The 22,758-nt window shown below is 37.5% G+C and overlaps 1 protein-coding gene across 3 annotated transcripts in view; it reads right to left on the bottom strand.

Moving 5' to 3' along the window:
* The window catches only part of LOC111519665 (cyclin-dependent kinase 1), a 74,557-nt gene extending 52,015 nt beyond the window's left edge, over nt 1-22,542 (bottom strand). Inside the window, exon 1 of one of the 3 annotated variants that reach the window (XM_023181478.2) lies at nt 22,312-22,542. In XM_023181478.2, the coding sequence (XP_023037246.1) occupies nt 22,312-22,460 (149 nt within the window). In that variant the 5' untranslated portion in view covers nt 22,461-22,542. Of the gene's footprint in view, nt 1-21,818; nt 21,839-22,311 lie in introns of those variants that run through there. The other 2 variants (XM_023181477.2, XM_047013044.1) reach the window with 2 other exon arrangements.
* Nucleotides 22,543-22,758: the final 216 nt, after the last annotated feature.

A 22,758-nucleotide genomic window follows, 5' to 3' on the forward strand; every position in this document is an offset into this window, starting at 1 on the left:
ACCAAGAGAGGTGACATCGTATGTGCTGTATTTGCAAGACTTCACCTTCGATATTATTCACAAACCAGGAAAAAGTATGCAGCACGTGGATCATCTGAGCCGCTATCCACAATCAATTTATAATATATCAACGGAGGTATCGGCACGCATCAAAAAGGCGCAAGGTATTGATAACCACCATAAGGCTGTGGTAACTATTCTCAATCAACAGTCGTACGAGAATTACAAGATCAAAGGCGGAGTACTGTACAAAGCAATAGATGGAAATGATTTAATCGTGGTGCCAAAACGGATGGAGAATGAAATAATTCGAGAAGCGCACGAAATTGGCCATTGTGCTACCCGCAAGACAATGCATGCGATTTGTCAGCAGTATTGGATCCCTCATTTAGAGCGTAAGGTGTCTAATTTTATTGATAATTGTATCCGTTGTATAATTCACAGCAAAAAACTTGGCAAGCAAGAAGGTCAGATGCATTTGATTGACAAAGGTGACACCCCGTTGCATACTCTGCATATCGACCATTTGGGGCCGATGGATGCCACGTCTAAGTCGTACAAATATATCCTTGCCATGGTAGACGGATTTGCAAAATTTGTGTGGCTCTTTACCACGAAGTCAACAAGCCACGATGAAGTCATAAAAAAGCTGACAGATTGGTCTCACATATTTGGTTTCCCAAAACGTATTATAAGTGACCGAGGTTCTGCCTTTTTGTCGAACGCATTTGCAGAATTTGTCGCCGAAAATGGAGTCGAACACATCCTTACACAGGAGTTGCTCGAGGCAACGGGCAAATAGAACGCATGAATCGATCCATACTGGCCGTCATATCGAAGCTGTCTGCAGAAGAGTCAAGCAAATGGTACAAATATGTCCCACAGGTTCAAAAGGCTCTTAACTCACAGGTCCACGCATCAACAAAATTTTCGCCATTCGAGCTGATGTTTGGAACGAAAATGTGTGCACAAGCAGGAGATCGAGTATTATGTCTAATCAACGAAGAATTCATTAATAACTTTAATGCTGAGAGAGAGAGTTTGCGTGACGAAGCCAAGAAGAATATCCTAGAAGCACAGATGACTTACAAACGCAACTTTGACAAAGGACGCAAGCAGGATCATGGGTACTTGATCGGTGATCTCGTAGCAATCAAGCGAACCCAATTTGTCGCAGGTCGGAAGTAGGCCAGTTGTTTTCTTGGCCCTTATGAGGTAACTAAGATAAAGAGGAACGGCCGCTATGATGTACGCAAAGCAGCCCAAGTGGAAGGACCAAATCAGACGAGCACAAGCTCCGATAATATGAAGCTGTGGAGGTATGTTGTTGACAATGACGATCCGGAATCATCTGGGACAGATGATGATGATCAGGAGGGCCGAAAGTGAAGAGGTGTTGTCCACATCAGAATGGTTATGCCCGTCCCTGGTAATTGGGAGAGCGTCTACAAGAGCATTGAGAGAGCGAATTGGAGAGTCAGTCGTCAGTCGGGAGTTGCAGTTGAGAGTTGAAAGTTGTCAGTCGAAAGTTGTCAGTCGAAAGTCGTCGCGAAGCCCAATCAAAGTTGTTCTCAGTTGTCGTTTATATAACCTAACCACCCAGAATGTCTATAATACTTTAATTAATAAACATAATCAATATAATAAACTTTACATATATATTTTTTTCTTTAATTTGCTATTAGTAATCGACAATTAGACGATTTCCTTAGGTACTTCTATTTATTTTAATATGACACTCAAATCAATGTCGGAAACTCAAATCCGACACTAGGTTTTTTTTGAGAATATTTGAACTGGACATCTTGAATTTTGTCCGATTTTGAACGGTTATAACAAGACTACCACTGAAAGTACTTGCGAGAATAGAAAGATCTCCGTCCAGAGAATTTCAGCTCTGTTTCGTTTAACAAAAAACGTGCCATATACATACCTATATATTTGGATCTGTGGCAGCGCTTCTGAGGCTCTATGAGGGATTACAGGTTCAAAAATAAAAATTAAATTGCTTCTGAAAGCTGAAAGACATCCGCTAGTAATGCTGAAGTTTTTTTTTTGATTTTTTTAATTGGGAGGGTTTCGAAGTCAAAATTTCGTTGTCGGCTAAATTTTGAACTTGTTTTTAATTATAACCAAAAAAAAACCTCTGAAACGACCTTATTATTACGTGTGGAGTTTTAGTGAAACATTTGAAAACGATCGGCTAAATGGTTTTCCCGCTAGAGTGCTCAACAACGTGGAAAATGCCGTTCGTCAGAAAATCGACTTTAAGTTATTTACACTTGAACAGCTTCACAGTGGAAGTCAGTTGCCTGACTTTAAATTGAGGCTCATTGGCATTGACAAACAGAATTGGTTCTATGTATTTGTCAAAACGTTTCTTTCTTCTTTTTGTCTTTGATTAGTGATGAAGCTATAAATGTAAGGGTCACTGGTATTGTCAATCGTGATGCAAATTTGACCACATTCCAAGATTTAGCATAAGTTACTAAGGTATGATACAGCACAATGTTTTTAAGTGGGTTATGTTTGGACGGCATGTATTGGCTGTACTTATATTGCACAGAAAAAGGGATCATCTACTCAATTATCAACATATATTTTGGGCGTGGTATTTTCCAATTGGGTTTTTCTGCATCCGTAAGTAAGCTTCCTAGAAGCGTAGTCGTGAGATCGCTTCTCCAGTAATAGCCAGAAGCAAAATTTATATTACAGTAGATGCTCTGGGTATATTTTAGTGTGTCTCTATCATTAATATCACACCCGAGAAGGGAATAAATTCAATGAAATGAGCATTAATTTATCGAAATATACGTTTTTCTGCGGATATCCAATTTGTTTGCTCAACTGCAAAATGCTCAAAATCGTGTCTTCGTTGATAAATAATTTGAAAAAAAATATAGTTTAATGTTTCACTTTTGTAAATCGAGGCTCAATTCAAATTGGCGCCATCTATCTTCCCTCAAACACTAACATTTCCCAACAGGATCTTGATGGCATACTTAATGACAGATAACCTAAAACCTTAATTGGAGGTGATTGAAATGCCAGAGACTCTTTTTGTGGTGATTCACAAAATAACGTCCGTGGTAAGAAGTTATTTGATGCTACAAATTATATCAGATAAAACGTATTGGCTTCTGGAGGTCAAACTTTGATTGCGCGGGACACGGTATTCCAGATGAACTTCTACTCATCCGTGAACTGCATTACTTTGCGGAGCGCTTGTGCCCCTTGACAAACGCGGCACCTGAAGCAATTGAAACTTCGTTCTAAATCGGATGGTGCTGCTGTCCTTAGGGACATTTTCGGACTGCTGGAGAAGGTAGACCGAGACCTTCTCGATTTTCCAGTAACGGATCCACAGAGAACGCATCCGAACATCGTCTCGATCCCCACGAAAGAATCACCAACATTCTTGATGATTTGTTCCCCAAGGATAGTGGGAAGGAGCTCGACTCCAAGCACCAAATCCACAGGAGCATTTTGGTGAAATTGCGGATCAGCGAGCGGAAGGTCAAGTGAATCCTGCTTAACCTTATTCGGGACGGCGCGGGACGAAAGTGCTTCAGCTACACTAAGCAGCACCACGGCAACTGCTTGGAACTGTCGCAGCGATTCGTCAGGAGGAGAAATCTGTAAGCGGCACACTTTGTCGCCGCTACCAGCATCGCATTGCCCAATGCCGCGAATGCTAGTTGATACTTTGCAGCTTGGAGGATTAATTAATTCAAATATTCTTTGGGAAATAAAGGATGCTTCGGATCCCATATCAATCAAAGCGAGGATTTGAAACTGCTTGCCACGATGATGAATAGTTACCCTCGCAGAACCCAGGAGACCAGAGTTGCGAGTGCAGGGGAAGTAACCTCCCCATGTTTACATGAGGGCTGCTGGAAGAATCGGAGGACGCAGGATTCGGAATTATACAAGCATCAGGTGCTGAGCTCTCTTGCACTTGAGCGGGGAAGACCTGAGCTCTTGGCGTAGGTTTTCGTCTTACGGATGGAAAAGTCTGACCGCTAGAGCTTGGTTGAAGGACATCTGTGGCCTCTAGTACACGGTGGCGAACAGTTAGGAATCGATTCAGGTCTTCCCAGGATCAGACGGCGGTCTTATTTGGAACGGACTGTTCCCACAACAGAAGGGTGGATTTGAGCATTGTGCTCGTACAGATTGCTATGAGAAGTATATCCCAATTGTCTGTACGATCCCCGGAACGCTCAAAACCGGATAGGCAACCTTGAATTGCCGTCTGCAGCGCTCTCAAAGCTTGGTCAAACTCTTGGGATACCGTTGGGATCTGTAGAAGCTGCTTGGCTTGGCTCATAATCAATAATCGATTTTCGTATCGCGCAGTGAGGTTATCCCACGCGGACTGGAACCCTTCATTGGTCAAGGGTGACCTAGAAACAATGGCTCTGGCTTCACCGCGAGTTTTGCAACTTAAGTGGTAAAGTTTCTCCACTTGTGTTAGGCTTGGATTATGGATAAAAATCGTGGTAAACAAATCACGGAATGTAGGCCAAGCCAGGCTGTCTCCGTTAAAGATTTCGACTTCGCACGGGGGAACTGTGTGGCTTTGATGGGTGGAATCGACGGAGAGCCTGACTGGTGGGGGAGCCATTTTTGTGGACAACTGCTCGATTCGCTCTCCAAACAAAGTCCCGCCTCGCACATATACCATATAACAATAATCATGTTTAGCTTTAATTGTAGCTATGTGCTTCGGACTATCGTCGTTCTTTTGAGCCGTCAAGGCTTTATAGCATCGTGAAAACTCTGCCTCGACTTTTGCCCAAAGTGACTTAAGCTGGTCTAAGTGTATTTTAATAGAGGCGAGTGGCACATCGTCAGCTAAATCCTGGGCCTCGCGAGCCTCGAACGTCGTTAATGCCTCGCACACGCAACAAAGTCGGAAAGAGACATCGTAGAGTGTTATCTGAGCTATTACGAATCGAATGAGAACAAATTACTTCGTGGAATTAGAGCTCTCAAGCGAGGAGATCAAAACGAAGCTGTAAGTGGACTGTATAATTTAAGGATTTAAATAAACACAATGAATAAGCATAGATAGCATAAATGAAATTAGGATTTATAATTTTCCTCGTGGTTGTATGAATAAGTATAAGGGGATATAATAATCACTCGGATATGAAAATTTATAAGAATATGTTAATTTCACAATGTGGAAATTTATGGGAATATTTATAAAATATGGAAACACTATATCTTTGATATATAGGATTGGAAAAGCCGACAACTTTTCAATGAAGAAAAAACTCGGAAACAATTTTCATTAAACGGACTAGGTCAATTTATTATAATTATATGTATAATATATGTATTCTGCGCGCATACTAAGCCAATATACATACTAAATTTGGTGACTTTAGCTTTGTTAGTTTTCGAGAAAATCTGTTTTGTTTAATTTTCGGGGGCGGAAATGGGCGTGGCAAAATTTTTAAATAGTCAATATCTGCACGTCTATTAAGCTAGCTTACATACCAAATTTAATGTCGGTAGCTTACATAGTTTTTAAGAAAATCTGTTTTTTGTAAATTCCGGGGGCGAAAGGGGGCGTGGCAAAAATTTGAAACAAACTCGATGACTGTACATACTACACGAGACTGCATACCCAATTTGGTGGCTCTAGCTCTTATAGTCTCCGAGATCTAGGTGTTCATACGGACGGACGGACGGACGGACAGACGGACATGGCTAGATCGACTCGGTTGTTGATCCTGATCAAGAATATGTATACTTTGTGGGGTCGGAGATGCTTCCTTCTGCCTGTTACATACATTTTGGCGACTTTAATATACCATTTCACCCTATGGGTGTATATTATAAAAATGGAAAGTCGTGACTGAGTCAAGTGTCAGCACTGATCGGGAGTCAACTGTTCTGCCGTTGTTTATGTTTTGTGCATTTAATTTCCGCGCCAAAAATTATTACGTACATATGCATATTCATATGGGTGAGTTGATGGGGGTGCGGAACACTTCGATTAAACAGTATGATTTTATTTACAGAAAACTTCACACACGAATTTCTAAGAAAGAAAGAAAACTGGATTTGTTATACGAAATGAAAGTGCGGGAAGTTGTGGATAATTTTCGTACTACAATGATGGCGATATACTGGAGAACTTCTCGTCACACTGACCACATTCCGTTTGGGGAAAAATCCTTTTCTTGCTGTTCATCCGGTGGCGTGAAGGCTAAATCTGCACTTTAAGCCTTGTGTCAGAAGAACTGGTCAGTATATTCTCATATATTTTAATACCATTAACATTTTTTTTTTTCATTTTTATACTGCACGGTTTGTGTATCTCGGATTCACCCGAATCGGACCACTATATCATATTGCACGCATACAAACGGCAAACTCACGAAGAGTGACTTTTCTCATTAACTGCGCTATTTTCTGATCTATTTTCATGAAATTTAATGTTGGTGTGTTAATTATACATATAAACGACTGTGACACATTATCAAGATAGGGTGACTATAACATATAGCTCCCATAGGAACGATCGGTCGAAAGAAGAGACTTTGTTTAAAACTGCAATATTTCAATAACTTAGTTACTTTTAAAGCAATTGTCATACAAATAGTTAAACATAGCGATTAACTTCGTTATTTCCTATGGTAGGATTGTAGGCCATTGCTTCGCAAACATTAGAATTCTAATATAAAACCTTTTCCACTTTGACAGGGTATACTAGGAGAAGGAGATGGGCGTTTCATTCGAAAACGCTAGTACGGAGCTTAACATAAAAATCAAATATATGTACATACTCTAATTTAAGGTGAAAATGGATCGTAAGCGGCAGAAATCTGCCGCATTTCGTGGAAAAAATTAAGTTTGGCTTGCGGAGTATACGAGATTCGTAGATTCGGAGCAGGAAGATGTTCAACCATCAACTAGCCGAGGTAGAGGAAGGCCGCATAAAAATATAGAAGATTGTTCAACGTTTACGAGGGAACGAAAACTTCAGGGTTCTACTGAAAGCATTACACCGGAGCATCTTTCAGAAGCACTTTCTTCAAAGTATACAAAGGAACAAGAGAGGGCAAAGGCGAGCATTCCAAAGCTGTGCAGATCGACAGTCCTAACATGCTGGCAGCCTCTTCTGATCCACTTATTGCATCACTGAGACACGTGCGATAACGAAAGGATTTGGAAAATAGCAACTATAGTCGCAAAATGTTGAGTTTATTAGATAGTCAAGTAAATATTGAAAATTATTTTGAAAAAAATCAGCCATCAATAGAAAGTTTTCAAAATTAACATAAGACCAATTAAAAAAATTCCGTTTGTGATTGAAAAAACCGGGTGTCGCTCCATTTTTAAAGTAAAAACAAATATTTTCTGACTTTGACCTTGAATTTTACAGCACCACGAACATCCAGGTATTCTTTATCATAAGCTTCTTTTAAAATCGCTTTAGGAGCTATGATTTTTGCATTGTGAAATGCCAAACGGCCCTACTGTGCGCCGTCTACTCCCAATTTACAGCAATTGATATCGTTCAAGAGCCCGGTGGTGAATGCGGTTAGTGAGGTATTACCGGTTTCACCTATATAATCTCCCAAAAACGGTTCCAATTGTGGTGTCCGATTTGTCCGAACACTTACCCATTCCAATAGTATAGAGGGCCCCGTGAACAAGTTGACTGCTGCAGTGAGTGACTTGTCCAACGTTGCTGCTGCGGCAGACGCTTTGGAAGCGCGGCCCCTCGTTGGCATATCAACAAAGAAGCATAGGTATATTTGTTTCTAGGCTAGAGACTGTTGTCACATCTGATGATGTAATGCGTTTGAAAAGTTTAAATTTTCTTATTCTCGGGCCATTCTCTCCTTTAAAATTAGTGTTTCTGCCAATATCTTTGACATTATATGTCAAGATTTTTGGAGGAAGTATATAAAAGTGAAGGAATATACTGTAAACCACCGATTCGGTTGCCAACAACCCTACTTATTTTTCAACGGAATATTGATAAAATCCGTATTCATATTAGTTAAAAAAGACTAATTGCATTTTGAATTCAACTAAGAATCCTTCTTAGCGAACTTAAACTAGTTAAACCTGTGTATTCTCCGGTCTACCTGGATGTGTACTCAAGCTATGCGCAAATGCTTTATGTAAACCCATTTTAAAATTGTTTTTATTGTCTGTCGAATCTTCCTCTTTTTATTTGGAAGAAGTGGTATATAATTGCAAAACAGTCCAAAGCCTCTAACTATAGGGATATTTGAAAATCGACTTCTATTCCGAAAGCTTTTGAGAAAATAATAACATCGCAATAGCAACATATTTACAGTTCTATTATTTCGCCATCCCAACATGGGTTTGTGAAACGTAGATCTACAACCACTAACCTTTTAGAATTTACCTTTATAATTATTAAGGGGTTCGAAAATGCTAAACAAACTGATGTCATCTACTTAAGCAAGGCTTTTGATTCAGTTTATCATACTCATTACTTTCTAAACTGAACGACATCGGGTTTCCACCTCTTTTACTTGCTTGGGTTCAAGAATATTTAACAAATAGAATACAGAAAATACGTTTAAAGTCTTCTTATTTCAATCCCATGCTTGTGACATAGAGTGTAAGCGTGTGCTTATGTATGCTGACAATGTCAAGCTTTGTCTCACTTATAAAGAAACAGACTCATTTAGTCGGCTATAAGCTGATTTTTAAAGTTTTCAATCTATATGAAGTTCACCAGTAGTATTGAATCGGTTCAAAAGCCATTTCTTAAGGTGGGAGCCCTGCTTTACGAAGCTCAAAAAATCGAATTTTTTTTAGTGCTTAAATCTGTTCCTAATATATCTAAGAATATGTCTGTCAATTTTGGAAAGACAATTCGAATTATTTTCGAAGATACAGCACTAAAAGCAGTCGGGCACCGAGCAGGTATACGAGTAAACCGTAAACTTTAAAGCGCGTTCTCTCGAGTTTTCATTTTTGGGATTTTCCAAAATTGGCGGGCAAAATTACAAAAAAAGTATTCAACCAATCGTAAAAAACCAAAGCTTATTAGATTCAGTATCTTATTACCTCCTCTGTGAACCTAAAAAGTTCTTGAAAAAAAAATTCTAAACTATTTTTTTTAGTAAATTGAAGTTAGGTTTTTTGGTGAAAAATTCAACTTTTTTTTTCAAATCTAAAAAAAATTTTGATTTTCGCGTTTTTTTTCGGGTTTTCACAGGTTCACATAGAAGAAGGACTAATGAAAATTAATTATCCATTTGATTTTTTTGTTTCCGACAAAAATTGCGACCTACATTTTGCCCGCCAATTGGACATTTGAATTGCGCGGTGGTGCACAAAAGTAGATGAAAGTGGGCTGTACTTCGATATTTTAAATTTTAAAAAATGTTTTTTGTAAGTTTAAATATGTAATAAAATAATGTACAAATTTCATTACATTTGCTTGTTTTTTTCTATCCTAAAAAAAACGAAAAACTGCCTTTTTTAGGCCTCCTAAAGCAGGCTCCCCCCCCTTAAGTTCGCCTCACGAGGTCTTAATTGGGACACGAGTCTTCGCCTACCTTTTTATTCTGACAGACTTCTTCTTATTACTTTTCCATCACTTTACAACCTTAGGCTCGTATTTGCCATTCTCTTTCTTCATAAATTAGTCAACGGTGACGTCATTTTTACTAATTTACTAGATAATCTATATTTTTGTATTCCCTCACGTCGGACCATAAGTTTTTTTTCCTTTTCACCTTGGTAGATGTCTGACTAACACTCTCTTTTCGTGTTCTTTGCCAATCTTTTAACAACCATTCTCACCTAATCTGTCCTCATCTTTCTGTTACTTCACTTCGCTCTATACGTTTCAATAATCTAGGACGAAACCACTGAATATATTCTGGACATCGCATTGCGTGCAACTCTTACCTGACCACATTGGCTGTGAATCGGGGCATGGCTGACACCTTGTGAAAATAAAACACCTTCACCTGGTAGGGGATGTTTGGTTGCGTATAATACTAAGCTTTCGGCGATCCGAAACACACGGCCAAAATTGTAAAGGAATCGCTAGAAAATCAAAGTTTTCTGAAGATGCAGTGGCCGGATCAAAGCCCAGATATAAATCCGGTAGAAAATCATGGCCTTTGCTAAAGAAGCAACTGTGGCGCTACAATAATCCGCCCAGGACAATGGACGAGCTTTGGAGTCGAGTCCAAGTGGAATGGAGCACTCTATCGCACGGAATGAAATTGATGGAAAGTATGCCCAGGTGCATTAAAAGTGTGATTACAGCCAAAGGCCTTTGGACTAAATATTGATAAAATTCCTTAATCTATAAGTTTTGTTATACGAACAAACGTGGATACTTGCTCATTTTTAAGTTTTTTATGGATAATTCGAGCTAAGGAGGGGATAATGAATAAAATTCTTTGTTTTTCGTTTTATATATTATTAGTGGATTTTTGTTAAAAATTTGTGGGTTTTACAGCCACTCAAAGTTACAGTATGAAAACATGTATCCACATGTGCTCGCCACTGTATGTACAGTGGTGCTCATAGACTTAAGCCACTGCCAATACCATAAACTGTTTTCTTCATAACTTTTTTAAACATATTTATTTCGCCCCGAAATTTTTACATTTTGTAACAATATTATTGAGGCAGCTGATCACAGAAAAAAATGATCAGTAGGAATTCGAGGGTTCCCAAAAAATTGAGTAAATGTCAAAAAGAGGTTTCCGCCCTGCTCACATACTTAAGCCACCTTGAGCTAAAATCGTCAAACATGTGTTTTTTTCAGGGAAAGTTGTGTTATTTGTTTTCTACACTAAAACATTGAATACTAAAAACGTTTCCCAAAACAATTTGACCGCTATGGCTAAAAATAAAAATACAAATCCGGCCGAAAGGAAGCTAATATGGGAATATAACGAAAAAATCACAAGTACTCTACAAATTTGTAAGGCTTTACATTTTTCGAGTGGGAAAGTCAGAAATGGCATTGCATTTTATAAGAAACATGCAACCTGGGAAAATATTCCACGTGAAAAGCCCAGAAAAACCACTTTAAACGACGATAGACTGATTGCCAAAATCAGTTAAGCCGATGCTTTCTTGACTTCGACGCAAATCAGAGGTCAAATGGTGGCAGATTATGGCTTGAATGTGTCATCTCAGACCATAAGAAGAGGACTAAATGAGTGTGGGCTATATGGACGCATATCCCAGAAAAAACCATTGCTGTCAATTAAAAATGTTAAATAGCTCCTTCAATTCGCCACAGAGCATATTCAAAAAGGTCCCAATTTTTGGACCATGATTGGTTGGAGCGACGAATCCATGTTTAATGTCTTTGGGAGTGATGGTAAACCATATATAGGACGTCGTCCCAACAACTAATGGACCCCAAGTACACGAAGAAGACCGTTAAACATGGTGTTGCTTCGATTATGTTCTGTGGCTGTTTCACCTCATCGGGCGTAGGTCCGCTAGTGAAGATAGAAGGCATTACTTACGCCGAAATGTACAGGGACATCCTTATTAACAATTTATCTGGTGAATATGCCGATAATTTGCCACTTGCCTGAATATTTCAACAGGACAACGACCCGAAACACTGCAGCAAGATAGTCAAGTCGTGGCTTAACCAAGAGACAATCAAAGTTTTGCAATGGTCACCGACTTGAACCCTATAGAGAACTTGTGGGGAATTATCGAACAAGTCGTTGGCCAAAAAAAAACAGCAAATAAAAAGGATTTGTGGCGAATTTTGCAAGAGTGGAAGAAAATCACCCCTCAACAGTGCGCACGTCTTGTGGACTCAATGCCAAAGCGTTGCTCCACTGTTCTTAAGCAGAATGGTCATCCAACTCAATATTAAAGTAAATTTATTAAAATTATAAGCAATATTGGGCAAATTTTAACTTTTTCAACCATTTTTTCCCAGGTGGCTTAAGTATGTGAGCAGGACATTTTGGAGATAGTCTCAGATTTTTTAAGTTTTTCGTTGAATATATATTTTTATAACTTTGTTGCTCTTCTATAAGAACACTGATATATAGAACTAATGTCACACAAAAAATTGGAGCTGTGAATTAAAAACTTTTCTTAATTTTCGTTTAAATTCTTGGTTGAAGTCTTGTGGCTTAAGTCTATGAGCACCACTGTACATACATACTGTTTGTCAAGTAATTCTTTGCAAAATGAAAAAAGTCACACAAATTCATTTTTCAGCTTAAAATTTGTTATAAACGATTACTTTTTTTCAATTAATTTATTTTGGTAACTTATAGATATAACTATTCTTAACAAATATAAGGCACAAATATTTCAAATTTTCATGCAAAAGAAACAAAAAAAGGAAATTCGTCGAAATTCACACTGTCAATTATTTCTTTGCAAAATGCAAACAATTATTTGAAGTCAACTTCAAACATGGAAAATATTATTTTTTATGATCTAATATTTGGTGTGTGTTCCATTTGCATGTAAAACTGCCTGAAGACATCGGGGCATCAAATGCACTAGGTTCTGCAGGTCATAAATTTCGGGAATTTACGCCCACAAGTTTTCGATGGGGTTTAGATCAGGACTCTGGGCAGGTGTTTCAATCACTTTGCTGCAATTATATAGTAGCCAGGACCTGCATAATAGCGACTTGTGTTTGGGGTCGTTGTCTTGATAGAGCTTATACTTGACCTTATTTGGGTTTTGGTGGTCAATAAAACCAAAACCTGCTGCACTTTTTACTAGTTCATTTTTCAGGATATCCAAATAGAACGCTTTATCCATTATTTCCGTAAAAATTTGTAGTTCTCCAACTCCTCTTGATGAGATGCAACCCCACAGCATTACCGATAATTTGCCAAACTTGACAGTGGGAAATATATTTTGTTCCTGAAGCGCAATAGAGTAGTTCAGCCGCCTCTCAATGTTGAGGGCTGAATGTAATGGCTTCTTCCTTGCTATTTTTGATGAGCATTTATGCAGCTTTAAGACCTTCCTTATGGTTTCATGGCTTACGGACTTCTGGCAATCATTTTTATGGTTTGTCGCTAACTCTCTTAGGCTGACTTGGGGGTTATTGCTGACCTCTTTGATATTTATACCATACACCCATAGGGTGAAATGGTATATTAAAGTAGCCAAAATGTATATAATAGGCAGAAGGAAGCATCTCCGACCCCACAAAAGTATATATATTCTTGATCAGGATCAACAACCGAGTCGATCTAGCCATGTCCGTCTGTCCGTCCGTCCGTATGAACACGCAGATCTCAGAGACTATAAGAGCTAGAGCCACCAAATTTGGTATGTAGACTCGTGTGGTATGTGAATATATATAGAGTTCATATATTTACCGACATTAAATTTGGTATGTAAGCTAGCCTAGACGCGCAGACATTGACTATTTAAAAATTGTGACACGCCCATTTCCGCCCCCGAAAATTAAACAAAACTGATTTTCTCGAAAACTAACAAAGCTAGTCACCAAATTTAGTATGTATACTGGCTTAGTATGCGCGCAGAATATATATATTATAATGTGTTCCCACGCCCACTTACGCCTCCATAATTTAGAAAAAACCGATTGGCTCTTGCAATTTTTTGACCATCGCGATTAAATTTGGCAGTCTAATAAATCTTATCTATTTCTATCAAACTACCAAATTTGATTGAAATCGACTAGACTAGAAACATGTAAAATATACGTATGAACGTATTTTGCTACGCGATCCATCCATAGAATTGGCCGTTGGCTAGTAGCGGCGCTAGAGTGCTCGTGTGTTTGTAGAATGAGCGAGATACCATATGGTATGAGGTATGTTAAAACAATTTAATAGACATACATCGTTTTCAGAATTTTAAATATTTGTTTCACCTGGTGTATGGTATACCCAAGTCGGCGAGACGACTTACAGTGGCCGTCAAAAGTGATTCAATGTTTGCAATTTTACGTTTGAGCGTTCACAGAATAAACAAAAACAACCCAAAGTCAACCAATTTTTTTTTTATTTTATTTCTAATAAAGTTCTTAACAAATCCATATAAAAAAATAATTCGATATTGTTCAAGCTTCTCAGCAAAAATTAATAAACAAAAATAATAACCATTGACTCAGTTTTGACTTTTTTCAAACATTTTTTAAACTTTTTTTTCTTTTCTAATTTTCAATATTTTGTCCAAAGTCCCTTATGTTTTATTACTGCAGAGATTCGAGAGGGCATACTTTCCACAAGATTGTGAAAAATTTCCTGAGGAATCTTTGCCCACTCTTCCTCCACGCGTTGCCATAAGCTCTCCAGGTTTGTTGGCGGTGTTTTATATTGTCCCAGCCGTCTTTTCACAATTGACCATAAATTCTCAATTGGATTGAGGTCAGGACTTTGTGCTGGCCATTTCATCAGCTTGAATTCTTGGTTAGATAACCAATCTTGGACAATTCTAGCTGTATGCTTAGGGTCATTATCTTGCTGAAAAGTAAGATCTGTTGTACCATAAGCGCATCTGTCAATAAAATTGCCAAGATTGGTCTGCAGAATGTTTAAGTAATCTTCCTTTCGCATTATTCCATTAATTTTGACTAATTTTGCAGAACTCCACCAAGTAAAACATCCCCATGCCATATCGTGCCCGCCTCCGTGTTTCACAGTTTCTCTGACATGTCGCCTTTGAATGGTTTCTCCGGGCCTTATCCAGCAGTATTCCTTTCCATCGGACTGATATCGGTTAAATTTGGACTCGTCTGACCAAATAACCTTCTTCCAGTCCTCAATGGTCCAATTCCGATGCATTTTGGCAAATTGCAGACGTGCCTTAACGTTTTTCTCGGACAGTGCTGGCTTTTTTTTCTTTACAATCGCAGTGTAGCCGATATTTCGAAGTGCCCTTCTTGCAGTTGATTCACTAACCGGCTTACCAATTGCTTTGGCAGCATCCTTGGGCGTCATATGACCATCTTTTTTAATTTGGCTGATCATTAAGCGTGCATCACCATCAGTAATCAGTCGAGGGCGTCCGTTGGATGTATTTTGGTTATTGATTTCACGCCGTTTTAATACTCTAATGACTGTCGCTTGACTTATAGAGAGGGATTTGGCTATTTCTCGCGACGAGGATCCTCTTTCTGAAAGGCACACTATACTGTCCTCAACGGGTTTAGAAATTTTTTTCATTCTCGAGTTTTCAATCAATTTTGCAACTATTAGTTACCCGGTGCAAATTACAAATGACTTTACTTCTTCAAAATTGACTACAAATATGAATAAATCAAAAGCGAAAAACAATTCCCCAAAATAACTGTAAATTAAGATGCAGTTATTGATAAAGAACCTAAAAATAGGAATAGTCAAAAGTGAGTCAATGCATGTTGTTTTTGTTTTACATCTCCCTTTTCTGTTGTTTCCGCTCCTTCGTTGTCTAATTTGCATTATTTTATTAAGAATAATCTAAGTAACTGTAAAAATAAGTTTTGTTTCATTTGCTTGCTCTATATTCATACAGCAGCTGTTTAACTGCAAGAGTTGCAAACATTGAATCAGTTTTGACGGCCACTGTACTTACTTCATTTTTGAGTGATCGCGTCTTGTCAACTTAGATGGCCGGCCTCCGGAGTGCTTTAACTCCAACCTATTTTCTTTCTCCGCCCGGCTTATTAAATTATAAATGGTTCTGAATTTTATTGAAAACATTTCCGCCAGTTCCTTTGCTGGTTTTCCTTTACTGTAATGATAGTAAACTAGCTGAATCAATCAATCAATCAATCAATCCGTTTTCCAGGCATTTTAAATCGAGTTAATTTATGCAAGATGTTGACAGCTCAGTTTCCAAATCAAAAATAAATAATTAGGTAAATACATAGCAATGCCGCACATATTGGTTTTTCTTGGAAAAACAAGTGCCGTTACACAGCTGCGGCTTCGATTTGTATTGTCTTTGCATTTTGCAAAGAATTAATTGACAGTGCGATTTTCGACGAATTTTCTTTTTTTTGTTTCTTTTGCATGAAGTGTGCCTTATATTTGTTAAGAATAGTTATTTATTTTTATTTATTTATTTATTTATTTATTTACGTCAACTAACACAGCAGTCGACGAAAAAGCTTAAGCTAAAGACAGATAGTAATTAAATAAAGAAGGTAGCTTAGCTTTATACACAACTAAACATCCCCGGCCCGGTGGAGGTGTTTTATTTGCACAAGGTGCCAGCTATGCCCCGATTCACAGCCAATGTGGCCAGGGATGAGTTGCAGCCAATCCAAGTCCAGAATATTTTCATTGGTTTCGCTGTAGATGATTAAAAAGTATAGCGCGAAGAGAAGTGACAGAAAGATGAGGAGAGATAAGGTGAGAAAGGTTGTTAAAAGATTGGCAAAGAACACGAAGAGGTTCGTGAAGAGAGTAGTTAGTCAGACATCTACTAAGGTGAATAGGAAAAAAGTTTCTGGTCCGACGTGAGGGAACACAAAAATACAGCGTATCTAGTAAATTGGTAGAAATGACTTCGCCGTTGACTAGTTTATGGAGAAAGAGAATGCCAAAAACAAGCCTACGGTTATAAAGTGAAGGAAGATTAATAAGAAGAAGTCTATCAGAATAAGAAGGTAGGCGAAGACCCGGGTCCCAATTTAGACCGCGTAGCGCAAACTTTAGGAATTGCTTCTGTACCGATTCAATACTACGCTGGTGAACATCATATTGCGGGTTCCACACTGGCGAGCAATATTCTAGAGTAGGGCGAACTAACGAAGTGTATAAAACCTTTGTTACATAGGGATCATCAAATTCTTTGGCCCAACGTTTAATGAAGCCGAGAAGGCAGCTTGCTCTGTTGACAATTGAAGAAATATGAACATTAAATGAAAGTTTAGGGTCAAACATAACGCCTAAGTCTTTGAATGATGGAACACAATCTAACAGAACAGACTTAATAGAGTAATGAGCTAGGAGCGGAGACAAACGACTGAAAGTCATAAAAGAACACTTAGAGGCATTAAGGTGTAATTTATTAACGTGGCACCAATCACAGAACGCATCGAGATCTGATTGCAAGTACTGTTGGAAAGAAGGATCATTATAGGAATAACAAATCTTGACGTCATCCGCAAACATGAGCACGCGTGAATGCGCCAAGGCCAAAGGCAAATCATTTATAAACAATGTAAATAATAGTGGGCCCAGATGACTGCCTTGGGGTACACCTGACGTAACTCGAACAGTTTTAGATATCGAGGAACGAAAAGACACCTTTTGGGTTCTGCCAATAAGATACGACTTTAACCAACCCAATAATTTTGGTGAAAAACCCATGATGTTAAGTTTCGCGAGAAGCAAAGAATGATCAACCGTATCAAAAGCCTTACTGAAGTCAGTATAAATAACATCAGTTTGACACTTTTTACGGAAGCCATGGTGTACAAGGGTAGTCAATTCTAAAAGGTTGGTAAGCGACGAACGACCTTTCATGAAACCATGCTGACAAGGAGAAATAGTGGATCTGGATAGATGTTGAAGAGAAGACGTAATAATTTTCTCAAACAGTTTAGGTATTGCCGAAAGTTTGGCAATGCCACGGTAGTTGGAAACATCCGATTTGCTACCCTTTTTAAAAAGCGGAATAATAAATGACTCCTTCCAAATATCAGGAAATCTACAAGTCTCACTCGATATAAAGAATAACCGAGCTAAAGGCTTAGATAGGGAAATAGAACACATTTTAAGGATGCAACTAGGTATATCATCAGGCCCGGGAACGAAGGAAGACTTCATAGATGACAAGCTAGAGAGAATACAGTCTTCAGTAATACTGGGAAAAAACATACAATTTAAATGTGGGATTGAAAAGGGATAGGGTGTAGGATCCGAAACAGTAGTAGAATATGTCGACTGAAAAAATTTAGCAAACAGATCTGCAATATCTAAATCATTATTAGCAGACTGGTCGTTAAGTCTGAAGGTGGAAGGTAGGACATTAGAGCGTCTTTTGGAATTGACAAAGTTGTAAAATCTTTTGGGGTTATTATAAAATTCAGCCTTACAGCGAACGAGATAATTGTTGTAGCATTGAGTATTTAAGAGACAAAATTGAGATTTGGCTATACAATAATTTGCATAGTCAAGTCGCGAACCAGTTTTTTTAAATCTTTTAAAATATCTCGATTTAATGTTACGAAGATTAGAGAGCCTACGTGTGAACCAGACTGGCGAGCTGGAGACGGTAGAGACATTCACATAAGGAACGCATTTATCAATTAGAGAATTAAGAGCAGAATAGAAAAACTTCACTGCACAATCTATATCGCAGCACTCAAATAGAAACGACCAATCAAAAGAGAAAATAAGGCTGTTAAGAAGATTGAAATTTGTTTTACGAAAACATCTACGACGAGAATTTGAGATGTTTTTAAATAAATTAGTAACGGAATTGTAAGAAATAGTAACTTCAATGGTAGGATGATAAGGATCTTCAGGTTTCACTAGTGGCTGTGTTTGCGATACAGCACTAACAGTGGGATCAGAGACAAAAACAAGATCAAGGATTCTTTTAGAACAGTTAAGGAAAGAATTCAACTGATATAGTGGACATTCAAGTAGGCTATCAAGAAAAACATGTTGAGATGAAGGAATTAAGAAAGATAGATTATCATCAACAAGCCAAGAAATATTAGGCAAGTTAAAATCACCTAAAACTATAAGAACATCCCGATCTTTAAGACGACCAAAAATAGTTCGTAAAGCATCAGCATGGTGCACGTAGATCATGGTATCAGAAGCTGGAGGAATATAAGAACAAGAGATATATAGGCTAAAGTTAGAACATGTAATTTCGACGCAAATAAACTCAACACCTAAGGGCAGATCAATCGGCACAACACTTGAAGACAGATTCGAGTTTACAGCAATGAGTACTCCACCGCCACGACGACCAACACGATCAAGCCTATAAGAAATAAAATTATTAGAAAGAATTTCATTATCTAGAACAGAGGAGTTAAGCCAAGTTTCAGAGAAAGCTAATATGTCAGCTGAAAAGGTTTGGCTATCACAGAAAAGGTTCGACAGCTTGGTAAGAAGTCCTCTTACATTTTGATAATGAATGCAAAGACTAGATGTTATTAGTTTTTTGAAGCAGAAGATAAAGTAGGAAGGTGGACAGGCAACGGACGAGAGCGCTTATTGGGCGCAAACTCGTGTACAACTAGGCCCTCTGGCCAAAAATTAGGGTCAACCATAGCTGAGAAGTACTCATTTGGTACTGTAATTTTAAAAGAGGAGATTTCGCGAGGCCTAGAAAACTTAAACTTTTGAATTAAAACCTTAGCAGGGCAAATATTACCAATGTAAGCTGCCACAGACGACTCAGAAGTATCTGGAGCAAGCCTAGAAATAAATAATTGTTTGCGATGGGGCACTACAGTTAGTGGAGGAGGAGGAGCATTGGGATCCGCAAGTGATTGAGAGCCGGCATGATCCTGTGATTGATCAGAGTTCCCGTGAGGGATAGATTGAGGTACACCAGGGCTTGTAATGGGTACTTCAATCTGAAAAGAAGAGCATAAAGAGGGACAAGAAGATGGTGTAGGCGAAAGTAAAATCGGAGAAGAAGTAATAGAGAGAGCAGGCGACTGCTTACGAGGCAACTCAAGGGTACATATCTTGTGCAATTTCTCAGAAGGTGGAACAAATTTGAATTGCGACAATAATTGAACGCTAGAGTCACACTCGTTTGACAGCTGTTTGGCCAGTTTGTTTAAAGAAAGAAACCTTAAACGAAGATCCCTATACATACGGCTAAAATCAAGCTGCTGGCTGGCACAAGATGGGCAAGTCCATCGCATTAAGCCAAGCTCAGGCTTAGACACAGACAAACCAGAAAATTTGTCGTAGTCGCGGCCATTGAGGCCAGCACATTTTAAGTGAATAAGATTATCGCAGAGCCAACAAGATATTGCTCTATACTGATCATCAAAACGATCAGAATGTTTGCAATTAGGTAGACAACAAGCCATTGAAAAGCCGAAAGAAAGGCAAAAAAAATTATATATATATAAGAATATATAGAAAAATTAAATTCACAGCACAAAGATAATTATTGATAAATAATCAACAATTACAAATAAAACAAAGAGACAGCTAGAGTGCACAGCACAACAGAGAGTGCAAGAACAGTTATAAGCCGAGCTTTGAGAGGCGGCCTTACAAAAGTGATTACGCGGGAGAGAAGCTAAGCACAAGCACAAAGCAGAGAGAACAACAAAGCCACTAGCACTGATGGTATGATGGGGGCGATGAGGGGAGCAACTGCAGAAGCAATGACGAAAGAGAAAAAAAAAAGAAAAAAAAAAAAATATGTAATTGCACCAAACACTAATCACGAAAAAGAAAAAACTGTTTAAACTGATTAATTTGGCGAATTATGGAAATAAAACACAAGGGAGTCAAGCGAACAACACCAGCGGAAGTGTAAACAAATTAAGCACAATTAAAAATTGAGAAAAAACAATAAATATTAATAAAAACTCAGGAGCTATGCAAAAACACGACCGTCACGTCAGAGAGCAGAAAGCTTTTTTTTTATATCTATAAGTTACCAAAATAAATTAATTGAAAAAAAGTAATCGTTTATAACAAATTTTAAGCTGAAAAATGAATTTGTGTGACTTTTTCATTTTGCAAAGAATTACTTGACAAACTGTACATACATAGTAGACGAGCCAACATCAAAATTTGTGGTTTCAGCTACACAGAAAAAATTATGTAAATTTGTGTGGAATTTTGCTGTACATATGTATGTACATGCATACAGTCAAGGAATAATGTCAACATACACCTCCAATTTTGCCAAAATTCGGCTTTTTACAATAAAAATTAAAAATGTAAGTATGTCATTATTTAGAGGACCGAAAGTTAACTCTATGCGAGAAAAAAAAAATTTTTAACAAAGTTATTGGCAAAAACAGAAAAAGTGATGGGAAAAAAGTCTACATACACTTATGTCCCTCTTCTTAATAACTTAAAAAAACAATGATATTTTGTATTTTTCAAGACTTTTTCGACAAATTGTTTTTTTGTAGGTCTTCCTTATTGCTCATTTTTATAAACAGTATCTAATTTAGGAAAAAATCGGGTAACTTAATGTCCGATTCAGAGTATCCTTACAAAAGTTCAAAAAACAAAACTAGTAGGCAGAAAAGGTCGAAACGCATCGCAAAATGTCCCTTCAGAAATAGGAAACTATGTTGCAAAAAGACCCATCACACTACTTCATATGGCGCAAATACTGTTGAAAGGTAAAGCATTTTACATACAAAAACACATGGATTTCGCAAAGTTATACTTCGCAAGTTATACTACTTAAGGGACATTTTGTCGAAAGAGTCTTGAAAAATACAATATATCATTGTTTTTTTACATTATTAAGAGAAGGGATTTCGGTGTATGTAGACTTTTTTCCCATCACTTTTACTGCTTTTTGGCAATAACTTTAATTGTTTAAAATTTTTTGGAATTTTTTTTTTCTCGCATAGAGTTAACTTTCGGTCTTCTAATTTATGAGATACTTATATTTTTCATTTTTATTGCAAAAAGCTGAATTATGGCAAAATTGGAGGTTTATGTTGATTTTATTCCTTGACTGTAAACAGTAAGTCAAAAAAAAAATCCAACTTCCAAGAGCTGTAACTTTTTTGTTAACACAGCTATAAGTAAATGAAAAATTACATTTATTAAACTCATATATTATATTTAATCTTGAACAAAAAAAAATTAAATTTCAGCTTCGGTTCATTTGTATGTAGTTGGACAATGTATTAGTTTTTTAAATACCTTAATGGGGTCACTGGTCAACGCGCGTGTGACAAATTTTAACAAAAAATTTTGCCGTTATTTTTTTTTTATTCCCTTTTGTAATTGAGTTTGCATTTTGCAGTGAATTAATTCACAGTTTAAATTCTGAGTCGTTATGTTTCTTTTTATAATAGAGTTTTGATTAATTATTGTAATAATATATTGTTTTGTTTATAATTTTAGTGAAAAAATTGTTTCAAAGTACATTACACGCCGTTCAAATACCAGAGTAAAAATAAATTTTAGTACCATCTTCCTAATCCAAAAATTGTTTGACATACTGTTCATATATGTACATACATACATATGTACATATGTACATATGTGTATGTTTGTCTAAGGCGTCAAATGCGTTACATACTTACATATGTATCTTTACTTTTTAAAGTTTTTTTCTACTAAGAAACACTTCAGAAAAATACTCGCATCAATAGCATTGACTAGGCAAATATTGATCATCAAAGAGTTTTACCTTATTGCGGTTGATGGTACACCCTCATCATCTGACTCTAATCGAATTTTCTTCATAGCTACAATCTGACCCGTTAGTCGATTGCGACCCTTATAAACTACGCCGTACGTTCCCTCTCCAATTTTCTCAATTTTCTCAAAATCTTCCATCGCATGAACAATTTATTATTTTCAAAACCGCGCGTTTTCTTACTACAAATTAATGCTTGAACATTTTTCGTGTTACCAGAGTTACTTTTTTACAGTTTTCATATCATGACTCACTATTCTCACAGTACAACATTAAAGTTTCTTTTTTTTTTAATTTAAAGCCCCATTCCCACTGGCGACCATCCATCATACTTTTAAAGGATGCTGCATTAGGGTTGACCGTTCCGACATTTTACAATTTAGTTCAAGATTTAACTGAGACGTTCCTTTGACAGACGGTTCGATTCATAATCCACTA

This window comes from Drosophila willistoni, unplaced genomic scaffold (genome assembly GCF_018902025.1).
Source record: "Drosophila willistoni isolate 14030-0811.24 unplaced genomic scaffold, UCI_dwil_1.1 Seg531, whole genome shotgun sequence".
NCBI classification, from domain to species: Eukaryota; Metazoa; Arthropoda; class Insecta; order Diptera; family Drosophilidae; genus Drosophila; species Drosophila willistoni.